The sequence below is a fragment of the Elephas maximus genome, chromosome 10 (assembly GCF_024166365.1).
Source record: "Elephas maximus indicus isolate mEleMax1 chromosome 10, mEleMax1 primary haplotype, whole genome shotgun sequence".
Classification (NCBI taxonomy): domain Eukaryota; kingdom Metazoa; phylum Chordata; class Mammalia; order Proboscidea; family Elephantidae; genus Elephas; species Elephas maximus.
The window spans coordinates 33,884,921-33,901,816 of record NC_064828.1 but is presented as its reverse complement, the minus strand read 5'-3'; the positions used below and the strand labels follow the sequence as shown (position 1 = coordinate 33,901,816).

General features: G+C 47.5%; 1 protein-coding gene and 1 pseudogene across 2 annotated transcripts; one reads left to right on the top strand and one right to left on the bottom strand.

Annotated features, from left to right (window-relative positions):
* Positions 1 to 3,182: 3,182 nt before the first annotated feature.
* Positions 3,183 to 15,628, bottom strand: ABHD4 (abhydrolase domain containing 4, N-acyl phospholipase B). Of its 2 annotated transcripts, none has more exons than XM_049898556.1 (7): positions 15,539 to 15,628; positions 11,355 to 11,443; positions 9,719 to 10,091; positions 9,402 to 9,556; positions 7,233 to 7,344; positions 4,416 to 4,602; positions 3,183 to 3,721 (listed from the first exon to the last, which is right to left on the bottom strand). In XM_049898556.1, the coding sequence occupies exons 1-7, from the start codon at positions 15,598 to 15,600 to the stop codon at positions 3,632 to 3,634; spliced, it is 1,068 nt and encodes a 355-aa protein (XP_049754513.1). In that variant the 5' UTR covers positions 15,601 to 15,628; the 3' UTR covers positions 3,183 to 3,631. The 2 variants fall into 2 exon arrangements, with proteins under 2 accessions (XP_049754513.1, XP_049754515.1); XM_049898558.1 differs by lacking the exon at positions 15,539 to 15,628 and adding an exon at positions 15,426 to 15,521.
* A 1,024-nt stretch (positions 15,629 to 16,652) lies between these two features.
* LOC126084881 (uncharacterized) lies at positions 16,653 to 16,791 on the top strand (annotated as a pseudogene).
* Positions 16,792 to 16,896: the final 105 nt, after the last annotated feature.

Below are 16,896 nucleotides of genomic sequence, written 5' to 3'. Positions count from 1 at the left end.
ATGCCAATGCCTAGCACAATGCCTTTCCCATGAGAATCAAACTTTTTATTGTCATTTCCTTCTGAGGACTGAGGTGTTTCTGTAGTGAAAAATCTCCCTGCAAAGGGAATGCAACTAATTGTTAAAGTTATTTATCTATTAGTATTCATTCATTCAGTCAATAATTCATTATACATTTATGACTAATACGGAAACCAGATAAAGTGTTAATATTGTATAAGGTGTGCATAAGGGGTGTGTAATTGAGAAAATATTCCAGTGCGCTTAATAAAAGAAACCTAAGAACAAAAAAGCAAACAAACAAACCTCAAGTGTCTTGCTTTGGACCAGAACCCTGTGGGAGGAGAGATGAGGGAAGAAGGTTAGAGAGAGAGGACCCTTCAGACTCCCATCCATGGAGGACTCTGTGAATTGAAAAATCACATGTTGAGAAAAGTAATGTTTTATACCTTTTGTTGGACATTGTGTTTGTTATCAACTAATAGCAGGATTGTTTTCTATCTGGTCATGAACTCTACCTGTGGTTGTGAGCTTACAGACTGGTATGTCAGAGTGGAGAGGGGAAATCATCAAGATTTCACCACCTTCTTGGCAGTGAATCTAGACTGCATATTTAGCACAAATATTTTGGTGTCTATTCCAGGGAGGAAGTTAAACGTAGCACGTTTCCTGCTAGCCACCTCCCAGATCTTGAGTCACAGTCCTTTATGTCTATCTGTGGAATCTCTCCTTATAAATTGCCAGGCCTTTGAGGGGCCTACGTTTACAGCTGGAACTGTCTCCCTAAATCCTGAGAACCCACCAGGAATGGTGTTGAGTGGGTGGTATGTTCACTGTGATTTCCTAGTCCCAGCCCTGGGAATGTTAGGAATGCATGGTGTGTGTGTGTGTGTGTGTTTGCTGGCATGCATGCATGTGGGCCTAGTACAATCGTAGCACTCTGAGTGAACTTCCTCGGCTGCTCCCAAGGAATGTGGTTGTGTCCTGTTGAGTTTGGGAAGAACTAGATAAACATGCTGTCCAGCCTCCTGAAGAGAAGTCATTCTGGAGCAGGTGGAATGAACTTCCTGGGGCACAGGCCCTGCTTCTTCACACCGACCCCCTGGATCAAGTGTCAGAGACACAGGGTCCCTTAGACCAGTGCCTGCAGACAGGGAGCCTCAGAATCTCCCAAGGAACATGTTTAAAATGCAGATTTCGTGGCCAGACTCCATACAGATATATTGAATCAAGCTCTGGGGAATACAGACCAGGAGTTTATATTAAAAGACACACACACACACAAACAAAACACCAATGCCCCAGGTGGTTCTGTTATGCAAGCAGGTTTGGTAACAGCTGCTTCATTTGGCTCATTTTCCAATCAGTGTTGACATCAAGACTCCATCATGGGCTTTCACCAGATGTTCCTATTAAACAACATCAATGCTTGGGTTTGCACCAAAGCCATGTGCAGGCTTGTTCTGCACAACTTTGGCTGACATCAGTCAAGACCCTTTGATTTTACCTCCTAAACATGTCTTGCATCTTTCTCCTTTTGTCTCCAAAGCCACTAGCCAAGTTCAGGCTACCAGCATCTCTTGCCTGGACCATTGCAGTAGCATCAACATTATCCTTCAGGGACTCATCTCCCTGTAATCTGTACTCCACAGTGGCCAGAATGGTCTTTTCAAATCTCTAGTTTGATTCTGTCACACTCCCCATCCTACCCTGACCCTCGTATCAGTGATTTTTTTTTTTCCATTGGTTTTAGGAAGAACACATTTTTCACACAGCCCACAGGGCCTGTATGAGCTGGTCTCTACTGGCCTCCCCAATCTCATTTCACAGCCACCCTCCCTCAGCAGGCCCTTGTGCTTGCTGTTCCCTCCACACGGATGCTCCTTTCTCCCCCTTCACCTGCCCTTCCTTGGGACTCAGTTCAGTCATCACTTCTGCAAGGAGACCTTCCTCACTGCTCATGAACAGTACTTTTTCAATTGCAAAATTATTTTGATGTGCACATGCTCCACTGACCTGAAGTCTGGGCTGGGTCTAGCGAGCAAACACTGCACTACTGGGAGAAAGAGTGGTGTGTACCCTGGTACTTCTCAGGGGCTCCCTTCTAACTGAGGCATCACAGGGGCTGTTGTGAATTCAGCACTATCCCCAGCACTCTTGCCAGAGCAATATTAAACATCATCATTACCAGCAGTTTTCACTCATTTCTTTATTAATATAGAAAAAGAGCCCAAGGCAGCTGGACCAGTAGTGTACAAAGCACCAGGACTTAACACTATACTGGTGAGAGGGCTGGTTTTACAAAAGTGAAGGAGCAGGCAGGAGCTGCCGTGGTTCTGGGGGCCAGGCCCATCCAAATGCCCAGAACCTCATAGCTGCACCTGGAACCAGCCCCAGGGAAAGGGCTGACAGGTAGGTTGGAGGTGGGAATAAGCTGGAAACCCTGGGGACAGATGCTGAGGTGGGGGTCAGGCAGTGGGAACCATCCTGTAGCTGATGAGGACAGGGGACTCTGCTGGTTCGAGGTTCTCCAGTGGACCCTGGGCAGGCCTCAAAGTGGGCCTCAGCTCTGGGGCAGGTAGAAAACTGCTGTAGATAATAGTAGGCAGGGGGAATCCAGACATAGCTGTAGGGTTGAAGGACCTTCCCCCTCTCTCCACCAGGGGCCACCCTTGCTCTATACTACATGTGGGGCTTCAGCCCAAGGCACAGAAAAGAGGCCCAGAGGCCTCCCATTTTGGAGGAAGAAGGGGCAGGGAAGGAAGCACTTGAGTGTCCCTGGCTTAGGCAGCCAGAGCTGAGACACAGGGCATGACAACAGCACCCCTGCGCAATGGGGTTGCAATGTGGGAGCAGCGGTCGACTTGTCCTCTGCAAGTGACCAGTACCAGTTACACGGCAATGGTGTCTGCCTTGAAGCTTAGCAAATGGAATCTGCAATGAGCACTGGGTGTCAGCAGACTTGGGTTCTAGCCTTAGCTCTGCCACAGACTCGTATCTCACAGAGCCGTGTGACCATGGGACAGCCGTGTCCTGCCCTGGGCCTGTTTGCTTCTCTGTCACTGAGGGCTTTAGATCTGATCTCTCAAGTTATGGAAGGGACTCTGAAGGTCAAGGGAGCTCTAGGACTCATTCTTGGTAGTTTAGTGGAAACTGGTCCCAACCAGACCCTGGATGGAACTGGGACAGAACGGAGTTGAGTGGGTGATGTAGGATGATGTTCTTGTATGGAACCTATCCCCACAAACACTCCAGAGGTGGGAAATGCTCCTTCGCCCAGGGAAGAGAGGTGCCCTCCCTTTGGCAGAGGGAGGAAACAGCTTGGTGTGATCCCTTCAAAATCATCATCAGGCTAACACTTGGCATGGAGAGAATGGAGTGGCATTATGCAACCCTTTATGTTCTTTCTCAGGGTGGGGAGCTCAAGGCCTCTAGTGGCTTCTGCCTCCAGCCCTCAGCATGGGCTCAGGAGCGCTCTTTTTCACTGTGGTCCTGCCCCGGGGGCAGGCTAAGACTCTGCCTTGCTGGCACATGTTAGTTGGTCAGGAAAAGGACAGAAGGGGTGAGTAAGCAGACAGGGAGGTGAGAGCAACTCTCTCTGGCTTTCTCCTCTTCCTCTAGGCAGAACAGCTCAATCAACTGAGTCGCAGATCTCTTCCACCACAGCGTTGAAGATGTGTGGCTGGTCAGCATAGACGTGGTGCGATGCACCCTCAATCTCCTGTGGAGAGAAGAACCACCAGGGTGCAGTGAACCTTTATTCCAGGGACTAGAAAGCTGTCCCATTATTTCTTTTCTCCTCAGACCCACTTGCCTGTCACCCATTAGCACTTATCACAAACAATGGTCCACGTTTCTCCCCTGATCTTGGCACTTTCCTGCTGGAGTCAATGAATCCCAATATCCCATTCTGCTTCTCCCATGGCCCACCTCTGTATCTCTCCTTCCATGTTAGCCCAACGCTGATGTGCTCAGCTCATCCAAAGGTCTGGTAGCAGCCAGCCCAATTAAGCGTGCTATTGGCAAATGACGATGGAGTTGGGTAAGAAAGGTGGGAAGACAGAAGTATGGTAGGAAGGCTTAGTGGCAACCTCTACTATTCCCAACTCGGATTCTGGATGGGAATTATGGGTGGCTGGAGTGATGTTTGTACCTGGCTACTGGACCTGCCTTTTAGCTGAACTGGGCTACACAGGTGGGAAGCCCCTAATTCTGATTTTACAAAGAGAACCAACCCTTTCAAGTCCATTGCCCTATCTCAATCTGCCCATTCATCTTTTCCCCTGAGTCTTTGATCACTCTTTCTCTTCACTAATCCAAGGCTCATCTATACTGACAGTTAATAAAAATGCACTGAGACATTCAACTCACAGCATTTTCACCTCAACTCCCACTCCTTGAGTGGCTCAACGTACCATGTCCCGGACATAGGAATCTGGCCGCTGCATCTTTACTTTTTTGCCCGTGCTGGTATCTATCCAGGTGTTGGCCCCATAGATCATGGTGATGGGCACATCTTTTCGAATCAAGTGAATTCGCTCCAACATGGGGCGCCGGGCCCAGCCAAAGGACTCCATCATGGCTTTGAATGCTGTCTCACCACTGATAGAAGAAAAAACAGGGCTAAGGCGGCTAATAGAAGAAACCCCACAGCATCAGATGCCAACTTGTTGTCTCTTCAGAGGTTGCGGCAGTATCTTAGTCCTTGTTGTACTCCTCTAAAAGCCCAGCATTGGGCTTAATAAATACTGGTAAGATTAGGAGATGAAAAACAATCTTCAGAGGTCTCATATCACAGAAGAGTTAGGAGGGACACACTTGTGAAAAACCTCATGGCAGTGAGAACTGTCCAACAGTGGAATGGGTTATTTATCAACAAACAGTTATGTGTCATAACCTGGGCTGGGGGCTGGGGACAGATGAACCCTCCTGGTACTCACATTTTAGCTTATACTTCAGCGAGGTCAGTATTAAAGAACTAATTATATGACTATTTAACTTAAAATTTCTGAAGGACCGTGAAGGAGTGGTCAAGCTCTATGAGAACACAGTTCAGAGGATTTAGTCTGGCTGGGGAGTGGGTCAAGGGAAGCTACTCTGGAAGAAGGCATCTGAGGTAAACTCCAAGGAGCGAGTGCAATAGAACTCAGTAAAAAGGTCTTCCTGGAGAGATTCTGGAATTAAAAATTCAGTCTTATGAGGGCCCAGGGGCACCAGCAGTTTGCGCTAAGTGAGAAGCAACAAATACCAATTTAATCTACTTTATTCCTTTGGTAGAACCACCTGAGACCATATCACATGGGCTAGTGTGCAAGACTGGGACAGATGCCAGCTTTCTGGGCTAGTCTGTAGCTTTTGTGGAAGGCAGGGAATGTTTAAGTGCTGCCCCCTACCAGGCTCGGCCTGTTCACTGTAGTTACTTCCCTGGTCTCCTTCACACTCCTGGGATGAAGGTGAGCCTGACTTTTGCCCAGGGCACCAGAGATGGAGAGCTTTTCCTTAAGATATCACAGCATAGTGGAAAAACTATGGACTCTGGAGTCAGACAGACATGAATTCAAATCCTGGCTATGTTTTCTTAGCAAGTCATATAACCAGGATATGCCTTTATTTTCTTATCTACAAACTAGAGACACTTATATATCCACTTTATAAGATCATTGTGTGAAAAATGGAAATATATATAAAGCCCCTAAGTTTAGGTGAAGCTAGTAGGTACCCCCCAAATATTTTTCCCTTGGCCAAATTTCCTGTTTTCCAAGGGAATGATACAGAGTTTCTGCATACTTGTCAGGGTTACAACTCCTAAAAACTCAAAAATAAAAGAATAAGGGGTTATAGAATTGAGTGATGGTGTTTGGGAGCTAGGCGGCTGGTTATCACTGTATTACTGATGTCATCTTTGCTTCCTCCAGGACATGAATGGGTTGCAAGATTATATACATATTGTGGCTTAGATTGGGAGGTTATGTGAACAGAACTAGGTCTGAGTCTGGATAAAGTTCTCAGGAAAGGACTAGGCTAGGCATGTGGGGCCTCCAGTGGGTATGAGATTGGCACTGGGCCCAGCAGGGGCTGAGAGAGGAGCTGAGAGCAGGAAGTTAGAGGGCTACCTGACTTGACTGTTGAGCTAAGGGTTTCTATTCAACTGCTTAACTGGGGCCGTCCAATTAGCTGAGCTCATGTAGAATGTTGGACAGACACTCACACGCTGTCCAAAAAAAAGCTGTCTGGGTTTGAGGCTAATGCTCAGACAGTACTGCTGGAATGCAAATCCCTACCTTCTTCGTGGCTATAGAGTCACAATGAGAGACTTAGGTGGCCAGGAATGAAGTGGGGCAGTGCTGCTTGCTGCTCCCAGTGACCTTGGCTCCCCAGGTACCTCCTGGCAGCTTGGGGTGAAGTCTCCACATAGAAACGGTGCCACCCACGCAGACTCATGGTATCAGGCACTCACAGGATTAAGATTACCTCCCTGGCTCTGCCCTGGCTGCCACAGTTGCCATGACTCAGATCAGCACGCTGGTGTGGCCTGCTGTGTAAATAAGTAGTCATAGATATGAACTTCTCCAGATTCCGGTGACGCTTCAAAATCTGGAAGGCAGTTCTGTCCCAACAAAAAGTTATTTTCAAAGCACCCAAAATTAAATTTTAAAATGCATACTCTTTCATGCAGCAACTCTGTTTGTAGGAACGGGTTTTACCGACGTAGACACATAGACACGTGTGTGCAAAGGCATGTATGTGTGCGTGGATGTTCTCGGAACCATGTCATGTGACAGATTGGAAATACCAAGGCAACTTGCGGAACTGCAGGCCTGGGGCAGAAGACAACTTTTTCTTTTATAACCTTTTTGACAGTTTATTATTATTTTTTGTCCTTTTTAAAAATACCACATTCATATTACTTTTTCAATTAAAAAAAAAAAAGAAGAGGAAAAGAAAATAAAAAAGATCTTTCTTTAATGTTTCCAGACTCTTGCCCATCAGGCTAACCACCTGTCTCTAGGGAAGAGTTTTCCTCCAGAGATGGGCACAGTGGTTAATTATCTATTAACTTCTACATCCATTGTGCCTCTTCTGGGGGGAACTCTTTGGAAATGATTAAGCCTGCTGCCTGTGTTCCCCTGAGTCAGGGCTTTGCGGAAGAAGAATGGTCTTGGGATAGTTCTGAGTTTCCCAGCAGCTAGAGTTTTGGCTCCAAACCTGTCCACCCCGGGACCTGTCCTTACCTGGGATTCTGTGCATTGCAGTGGTAGATATATTCTGATATGGTATCATCTTCAAAAAAGTCGGCAAACTTGCGCTTGAAGTCCGGCCGGAATCGCTGAACCAGGCCAGGCCCTGTGAAGGGGATAGAAAAACATGGAATGGCCGGCTTCGGTGGCAAAACCAGACCCTCCTGCTTGTAGATGGTTTTAACAACTTAAATTGAACATTCTTCCTCCTAAGGCTGGTTTGTTTCCTTTTTACATTTAACATTAAAGTGGCAGAAGGAGCGAGGGTCTATTGGGAAGCTCCAGGTGACTACAAATGATGGAATTAGTGGTTACCAAAGAATTTAGAGGCAGTTAACATCATGGAGGAACCAGATTATTTTCGGCTCAATGAAGTCTCAGGATCTTTTCCTCCAAGAATCACAAGTCTCCCAAGAGTCTATGGTTCAGATGCTTTTCTTTTACAGTCTGAACTATGTTCTCTTTCTTCCCGAGACACCTGTGGCCTTTTACTCTTCTGAAAGTAGCAGATGAAACTAGACTACCTCCCAAGAGTCCTCTCATTTTCAGGCCCATAATGGAATACAAGTGAAGAGGGAGCTTAACAACACCGCCATCTTGGACTCAGGGCACTGTTTTACAGCAATCTGTCCCTTTCACCTTTCCTTATGGTAAATACACAAGTAATAGGGCACCCAAAATGGACTGTAAAAACTGGGCCAAATAGTTAACTTCTCATCTCTCTTCTCTCTGTTGGTAAGAAAAGGAAAGGGAGGCGAGAAGACACCCAGGAGGTACAGCAAAGATCTCAAGGGCCCTGGCCGCCTTCCTCCTCCCCCTCTTGGCACAGTCCTCCATGGCTGCCAGCCAACTGCCACGACTATAATAGCTCTGATGCCCATGCACGAACCTGGCCAAATGCAAGGGCAGAAAAGGGGAGAGTAGCTAGAATACAGCGTGTCCCTGGGAAACGATTACAGAGTGCTGGATTCCACAGTGCTGGGAACTCTGAGAAGGTAGCCCTCTGCCCATTTATTCTCCTTCTTTGGTACCTGGTCTCTTGCTCTTCTTTCTTTCACCCCAAACTCCTAAACTCCTACCTTCTACCCACATGCTAATTTTTCTCTTTTACCCAGTACCATTCTGTTTCTCTTGAAGCGCCTAGAGAGACAACTCTTAATTTAGCCATTAGCAATGAACTCCTAACAATAACATGGCTAGTGAATGTTACTATATATACATACGCTATCAATAAAAGATAGAGGTCACCCACCTTTTTCGTATAGGTAATATACTTTTTATTCAGAAGGGAAGGGTGCAGCCAATGAGGTCAGAAGGCCAGGAACTACAGATAATACTCATTTTGGCTGCCTTCTCAATGCCCTCCCCATCTCCTTCCCTCTCTCACCCACAGAATTAGCTGATGGCTACTGCTAACCAAGAGGTTGGAGGTTTGAGCCTGCCAAGAGGCACCATGGAAGAAAGACCTGGCAATCTACTTCTGAAAAATCAGGGTTTTTTTTTTTTTTTTGAAGGGGGTCATACAACCCCATGTGTGTCAGAGTACAACTATGGGGCACAGTTCTACTTTGACACACATGGGGTTGCATGAGCTGGAATCAACTCCACAGCAATTGGTGACTAGTACCTAAGTGCTAGGTGATACAGAGCAGATGAATACGTGATGCTGCCTGGAGCAGGATATGGTCAGAGGGGCTTGCCTGCTGCTATGGGTGGTGTTGGAGGCTCTAGTTCTGACCCTTCCTGTTAGAGCTGCTGGGTGAGCTGTGGAGATGAGACCCAGTGGTGGTCACCAGGGCTGGATCAGCAACTCTCTGGCATAAGAACTTTTACATGTAGCATATCAACTCAGGAGAGGAAGAGTCAGCCCACGGCCCTTCCTCTCTCTGGAAGCCTAGCCAAGAAATGGGGTAGTTTTCCTGCTCCATCTGTCCCTTGCATAGGAAAGCTTTTTCCATGCAGATGAAAAAAAAAAAAAAGAATCTTCTGAAACCTCAGACAAAAAGATTTGGTCCAGATTAACAGCTTTAGATAACAATGCTACTAAGTCCCTAGGTCCATCCCCACATTCCAGGGATGGTGGAATCCAGAAGCAGTGGGGCTTCTAGAATAGGATAGCTCTAGTTTAAGGAAATAGAGTTTCTTCTTCTGCAGGCTACTCACCCCAGGGCCCAGCTACTCGAAGAACAGCCAATGGATTGGAACGCCCTAGGACAGAGGCCACGGCCTTGAGCCAGGTTGGGGGTGCCCGGATCTCACTGGGGTCACTCGGTCTCAGGGGAAAGCCCCATGGGTCCACCAGGATGAGGTGTTTAACTCTACATTAATGGCAGAATAAAGGAAAAGACAAGTTGTATTAGCTTGGAGGTAGCATAACCCTTAATGACTTGGGAAGGAGAGGACTACTAGAAACTAATACTGGAAAGTTTTCAGGAAGGCAAGGAGTGAGATCGTGAGGGAGAGGGACAGCTCTTCCTTACCTCTCAGGGTACTTGATAGAGTAAGAAGTGGCCAGGAATCCTCCTAGGCTGTGTCCCAGGAGGATCATGTTGGGGATCCCCATGGTCTCCCGCCACGTCTCTATTGAGGTCACAAACTCGTCCTCGGCTCCCTCTGGGTCCCTTGGGAATGTTGGCCTTGAGCTTCGCCCAAAGCCAAGCAGATCGAAGGTGTGCAGTGTGCGCCGGGCACTCAGTGAATCCATGTTGAGGATCCAGAGGCCCACGCCACCCCCGAATCCGTGTACCATCACCAGGGGGGTGCGGTCCTTTAGCTCAGGGCTTACAGTCACTGTCCAGATCTTGTTATGGTTTGGGAGGGACACATATCGGGCCAGGAACTTGTTCTGGAGACCTGGTGGGGAGAATCCCAGGGCAAATCAGTTAAGACTGCTTCCTGACAGTATCATCATTTTGCCTGGACTACCACTCTTCAGAGTTCTCTTTCCATTCCCAAACCTTTCCTAACCTTCCTCACCCCTTTCCTTCCACAACCTTCTGAACACATATCCTAAAGAGTTCAACTCCAAGCTGAATTTGTAGGTTATCTACTCTGTTCATAATAAGAAGGGCCATCTACTCTGCAGGTAATAAGGTCTGGTTCCCGTTGGGCCTAGGATGACAATGACACCACTAACCCCACAGAACCCATCATTCTGTATGCTTGGGGTTTGACAGATGGATAGAACTGTGCTCTTGAGGGTGTCTGGGAAAGTAGCTTCCGACTGGAGCCCACTTAGGTAGAGGGGCTGATGGTGTGGACTGAACTATGGGCTTATTTTTATTAGACACTGAAGTGGGGCAGGAGGCCAAATCAAAACCCAGGAACTGGTGGCTGTGGGAGTGCAGGGCAATGCTTACTCTGCTGGCTCTGATAGCACTCACATGGCTGAGTGACAGAGGCCACAGCCTGGATCACGGAAAGAGGCTTGAGAGCTATATGGCTGCTCTGCTGCTGAACCTACTCAGGTCCATAAGAGAGAGGGTAGCTATGGCTGGGGCAGTAGGAGTGGAGTGGGGAAGAGCATCTAGGGAAATATTGGGAAATGTGATCCAAGAGTCTTGTTTGAGCCCATGGCTGATGCTGCTCATGAGATGACTGCTCCAATATAACACTGCCCACGTAAGCTGGTCTGTGGGAATCTCAAACTACTGTGATGACCAATTAAGTGGTGGGGCATGGAACACAGGGATAGAGAATGCAGGATTGGTGGTCCTTAGGTAGGAAGGTGGTAAATCTAAGAAGTCCTTGTGTGTACGGAAGAAGAGAGAGAGTGAGAAGGAGGAAGAGAGGAATAGGAGAGAAGGAAGGAGGGAGGGAAAGAATGTGTATGCTTGTGTGTGTTGTCTATTAAAAGTCAGTATAGTGTTGGAGGTGAAAGTTGAGGCTGGGGCAGGAACTACCATGATGGCTAGGGAGGGAGAACCTGAGGAAGCATTATCATAGAATATGGCTTCCTCTGTATGAATGCCTTCTCTCAAATCACTGCCATCCCTTCCTCCCACCCCAAGTACTGTTAATCAGGAATCAGCTGCTGAGTGTGCCAGGCTTTGGGCAGATGCTATAACCTTCTTGGGCCTCCTGATCGAGGTGGGACAAGTTGTTCATTCTACTTACACTGGAGGATCCTGGCTTCCACATTCTTCAGCTGTGACATGGACGTGGGGCGCCAAGCGGGCAGCCAGCTACTCAGCCAGCCTTGAGGCCTGGGACAGGGAGACACATGTATACACATGGGCAACATTGGAGGAAACACTGATGCTCTCAGCCTTGCTGACAGTTGCAAAAGCTTTCTCAAGGTGGAGGGTGTTTCTTAGCCTCACCAGGGCAGTCAGCAATTCCCTAGCTGCCTGATAGACTGTTACTCTCTCTGATAAATGGCTCTATACGACAACAGGCCCCTTGTTTCAACAGATACTCAGAACATCGTGTACACAACACTTTACAATTTACAAATCTCTTTCACATTTACTATCTCGGTTGAGCTTCACAACCCCCTTTGTTAATGGTTATCATATTTTATATTCTGGGAGATTAAAAAGAAAGAAAAAAGCTACTGACACTTTGGTTATCCTTTGCCATCCTTAGGACTGACTGTTCTTTTAGGGCAGGACAGAAAAATTCCTATGCCATCTGCCCTTCTGGCAGGGCCCTAGGGCTTGAGTGCTCCCATTTCCAAGCCCCTAGAAGTGCAGAGCAGAGTGCCAGTGACCAATCGGGCACACAGGTAATCAGTACAACCGTGAACAAGGAGATGGGGTAGGCAGGGAGTAGGAGGCGGGACATCTGGGTTCGAGTCCCGCTATGGCTCAGTTGCCTTTGGCCTTGTTTTCCAGACTGCTAAATGAGTAGAAAGCTCACGTATATCTTCATTCCCATGGGAGGTAGGAAAACAAGTAAGATAGCCCACTCTGCTTTCTCCTTCATACCCACTGCAGGGTATAGGTGAAAAGCACCAGTTTTGGACTAAAAAACACCTGGACCTGAATCACAGAACTATCATTTATGAGCAGAATTGCTTTGGTCTGTTAAATAACCTCTCTGAGGGTGTAGATAAGTAAGAGACCTTGAAAGGTGCCTGGAACAAATTAGACGCTCATCTGTAAAATGAAGAGGCTGGACTGGATGACTTCTAAGGACCTATCCTAATTGAAAACTCTGTGCTTCAAATGATGCATCAGCATGCCCCATGTGTGCCATGAAAGTTTGGTAATGGTTCCCCTCGCTCCTCCACAGAATGTCCCTGCCTTGACTATGCCAGTGTTCACAGGCCCCTACTACAGCCTGCTCAGAATACTTCAGTAACCACACAACAGCTATAGAACCCAGTCCCAACTCTTTAAAGGCCAACTTCAACACGCTTCTCCAACCTTTCGTTATTCTTCTCCATTCCCAGAGTGGATTCAAATTCAGTGATCATATTCCTGTCTCCGCTCCTTTGCAGAACTAGCTCCTAAACCAAACCTGTTGCCATTGAGTAGATCCCGACTCATAGTGACCCCATAGGACAGAGTAGAACCACCCCACAGGGTTTCCAAGGCTGTAATCTTTATGCAAGCAAACTGCTAAATCTTTCTCCTGCAGAGCAGCTGGTGGGTTTGAACTGCCGACCCTTTGGTTAGCAGCTGAGTGCTTAACCACTGCACCACCAGGGCTCCTTACCTAGGTTCCACTACCTAGGATACCCTTGCCCTTCCACTTTTAACTACCCTTCAGAGCCCAGCTCAAGCGCTGAGGCCTCACACATGCTCTAGCTTAGTGATTTCATCCTCTTTGAACTCCTGGAATATTCGTCTGTACCACACACGTAGTATGTACTCCAGGCTACGTTGCATTGTTGAGTATCTGGGGTAGTATAAGGCTCAGCAGAGGTTAGGAACCAGGATCTAAGCCAGACAGCCAGAGTTCTAATCCTGGCACTGCCACTTACCAGCAATTTGACTTTGGGTACAGTATTTGGCTTTTTTGTCAGAGCTTCCTCATCTTTAAAATGGAGGAAGTAATAGTATCTACCTCACAGGATTGTTTTAAGGATTAAATGAGCTAATTCATCTAAAAGCACATAGAATAATGCCTACCACAAGATAGACTCTCAATAAAAAAAAACATTTTCCCCCCCGGATAAATCATAAGCTCTGTCTACATTCTCAAGGTTTTGCAAGTTGCAACTCTCAGTGAATGTCTGAAGTTTGAAATACTGAGGCTGCAGCTGAAAAGTAGTATATCAATAGCGTTAGCCAGATAAGAGTTAGTCTCAAGAAAGCTAGTCCTGGGGAGACTCAGAACCCTTTGAATACTCTACTGGAATTTCTTATTGGCTTGGAGCACGGGACCAAGTCCATAGAATTTTTGTCAGTATAAAAAAAAAAAAAAAAAGGAAGAGGTAAGGAGCCCTGGTGGTGCAGTGGTTAGACACTTGTCTGCAAACCAAAAAATTGGCAGTTCAAATCCACCAGCCACTCTGTGGGAGAAAGATGTGGCAGTTCGCTTCATTAAAGATTTATGGCCATGGAAGCCCTATGGGGCAGTTCTACTCTGTCCTATAGGGTTGCTATGAGTTGGAATCGACTTGACGGCAATGGTTTGTTTTTGAAGAAAAAGATAATTTTTTTCTCCACATCATATAGCCAGTTGAAGAGGTAAACTTTCTCTCCACATCATATAACTGGTGACAAGTCAGACCACAACATGTGGACCCCACATTGTCCTGTATATACCCAAAGCAGAACTCAGGAGAAACGCTGCCCCATGGGACAGCACAGTGAGCTGCTTAGCAGAGATTCTTCAGGGAACTTTTCCTTGCCTCTCATCTTCACTAAAAATATTCCACATAAATGTGGAATGGTGCCTGGCATGCTGTATCTGCTCAGTATTGTTGGGGAGGTGAGGGCTATAGTAGGAAATTGAATTGAGGAACAGAGAAGCCACTTAGCTGTGAATTTAGCCTGGCCAGGTGGTCTCGAGACTCTCTCTAGAGTTCTCTCATTGTGGGTTTGGGGTGAAACAGATGGGCTCTGTGCTGGGTGAGAAGGCTGTTCTAGGCCTCTGTGATCTTGGGCAAGTCTCCTAACTTCTATGGGCACCAGCTTCTTCATTTGTAAAAAAGAGCTGAACTACTGCATCTCTTTCTGCTTTAACATCCTGTATATTCCTGTGTCGTTTTAGGCATTGAAAAGTTCCTCTTGGAAAAGTCATCTTCGAAAGCAGCTCTCTCCTGGACAGCTCCTTCAAGCCCATCCAAAAACCAAACCCATTGCCATTCAGTGCATTCTGACTCATGGTGATCCTACAGAGAAGGGTAGAACTGCCCCATAGGGTTTCCAAGGCTGAAATCTTTACAGAAGCTGACTGCTACATCATTCTCAGGTATAGCTGCCCGTGGGTTTGAACTGCCCACCTTTCGGTTAGCAGCCCAGTGCTTTAACCACTGCGCCACCAGGGCTCCTTCTTCAAGTCCAGGAAGCTACTTATTATTGCCACGAAGTTAATTATCTTTACAGGCTGCCAGTTCTGACGCTCTAAAAGGGAGCCCACAGGGTCTGGGAAAGGCCCTGTCCCCGTGAAACCAAGGGTTGTCTGGGAGCTGAGTCATTCTTCTCAAAGCAACTTTTCCCTGCTCCTATCGGACTGCGAACTGCCTGCCAGTCACACCACCTACAGGTGGCAACCCAAACTTGATGCCATTGAAACAGTAGTAAGAATCCTAAAATAGCTCTAATTTTGAAGCCACTGCATTAGAAATACTGTTAGGACTAAAGCCATTATTAACTAGTATCGCAAGCGGCGAAGTGTCTCGGTGGACGAGAGCTGGAGAAACTAGCGCACCCTCAGTCCAGACCCAGCAGGGGAGACCTCTCCCCTCCTCCAACGCCTTCTCCTTGCCGGGCTACGGGAGGCTCTTCCCACTGTCCTGGTGGGGGAAGCAGACACAAGCACACCTGGCTGCCACCCCCACACAGGCATCCCACAGACTTGCTGCTCGGGATCGCAGACATCACTATCGAGTCTAATCCTTGAGTACAGCGACTAGAGGAGAACGAGAAGCAAGCGTGAGGACTACCGTGCAAGGTCAGAAGCTCAGAGCTGCAGGCAAGTTTATCTGCCCTCGTTCCCCAGGCTCTACCGCCGCCGCCTGTGGGCAAAAGCAAAGCATGCAAACGCAAACCCCAGCTGTCCCCGGAAGCCGACCTGAAAAGGGAAAGGCGGGAAGGTGTCTAAAACTGTTCCTCAGCCAAAGACAGTCCCAGGATCACGGCCCAGAGAGAGAGAGAGAAAAAGAGAAAGAGACAGGATTAACTCACTGCTGCTCGAGATCATCAGCCATAGTAAACAAGCCCTGCCGGGTCGAGCCGAGCCAGCCCATCCCTCCGCCTGACGCCAGCACCAGCTGACTCAGAAAAGTATCGGATAACAAAGTGGGGCGTGGCCACGCCGCCGCCGGCCCGGGAGGCGGGGCCGCCGGAACGCAGGGCCGGGTCCTGAACGTGCCGGGGCAGAGGGGCAGGGGGTGAGGGGCTGGAATGCCAAACTGCAGAGATTGGGTCGAGCTGAGTGGAGGCCGTTCTCGCTGTTTTCGATTACTGACATGTGTGCAGGCAGAGATGTCTCTGTGGGCCTCAAAACTAGGACAGTGATCCCGGTCACACATTCAGGGGAGAAAGAGGGAGACAGGTAGTACTAAAACAACTGAGTCCCTCACAGGAGGCCCATCAGCCCTCAATCCTTTAGAGATTAAAAAGTGACAGAACTACCCCTGCACACTTGTACACGGTCTTTAGGCTTTCCTCCCCTTGCTGTCTAAATTCTCCCTGGGTGTGCTTTCCAATCAGATGTTTGTGGGACCAACAGCACCAGCGGATGAATGCTCCTACAAAAGGCCTGAGGACTTGTACCCCAAGTAGGCGGCCACATTTAGCAAATTAAAGCACAGAATGCCTGGATAAATTCGACGTTCAGATAAACAACGAATCATTTTCTTAATTATGACCCATGCAATACTTTGGGACATAACTGGGCATCCTGTATTTTATCTGGCAGTCCTAACCCTAAAGGCAGTTATCTGCTGTTAAATAAAATGAAAATTGAGTTGCATGGTTGACAAAATGGCATTGGTGGTCAAGTGGGCAGTTGAGTGCACAACACCCCTAAGACTTGTCTATACAGGCTTGTCTTAAAGCCAAGCTTTCCCGTAAACACGTCACTCTTCCTGACCAATGAGATCCTGACAGCGCCCTCCTTGACCAATGAGATCCTGACAGCGTTTCAGTAGTAAATTGTATAAAAAAAAATTTACCAATCAGAAATAATCTTTTTTTGCTTCCGCATTTTGTCATAAGCCAATAGCTGTTTATACCTGGGAAGTACTTTCCACGTTGGTTTGGTGCTCTCTGATTCCTGACTCTTCTCCCCAAATAAACCTCATCTAATAGATAAATCTATCCAAGGACAATATATTAAATGGATTTTTGGATTTGGGAGATGGAATAGGAGCTTGCTCTGTCCACTCCACGCATCTACCTGGTATTGCAGTCCCTCCAGGAACCAAACACCCTCGGAGGAAACTGGCAGGGTAGTGGTTAAGAACTATGTCTGCTAACCAAAAGGTCAGCAGTTCAAATACACCAGGCCCTCCTTGGAAACCCTATGGGGCAGCTCTACC

What these genes read in the sequence shown, in the direction of transcription:
- ABHD4 (XM_049898556.1), bottom strand. Translation starts at nt 15,600, where the DNA reads ATGGGCTGGCTCGGCTCGACCCGGCAGGGCTTGTTTACTATGGCTGAT. An exon ending in GCTGATGATCTCGAGCAGCA is followed by an intron (nt 11,444 to 15,538) that starts GTGAGTTAATCC and finishes TCCCTGTCCCAG; the next exon opens with GCCTCAAGGCTGGCTGAGTA. An exon ending in TGCAATGCACAGAATCCCAG is followed by an intron (nt 4,603 to 7,232) that starts GTAAGGACAGGT and finishes TTCTTCTATCAG; the next exon opens with TGGTGAGACAGCATTCAAAG.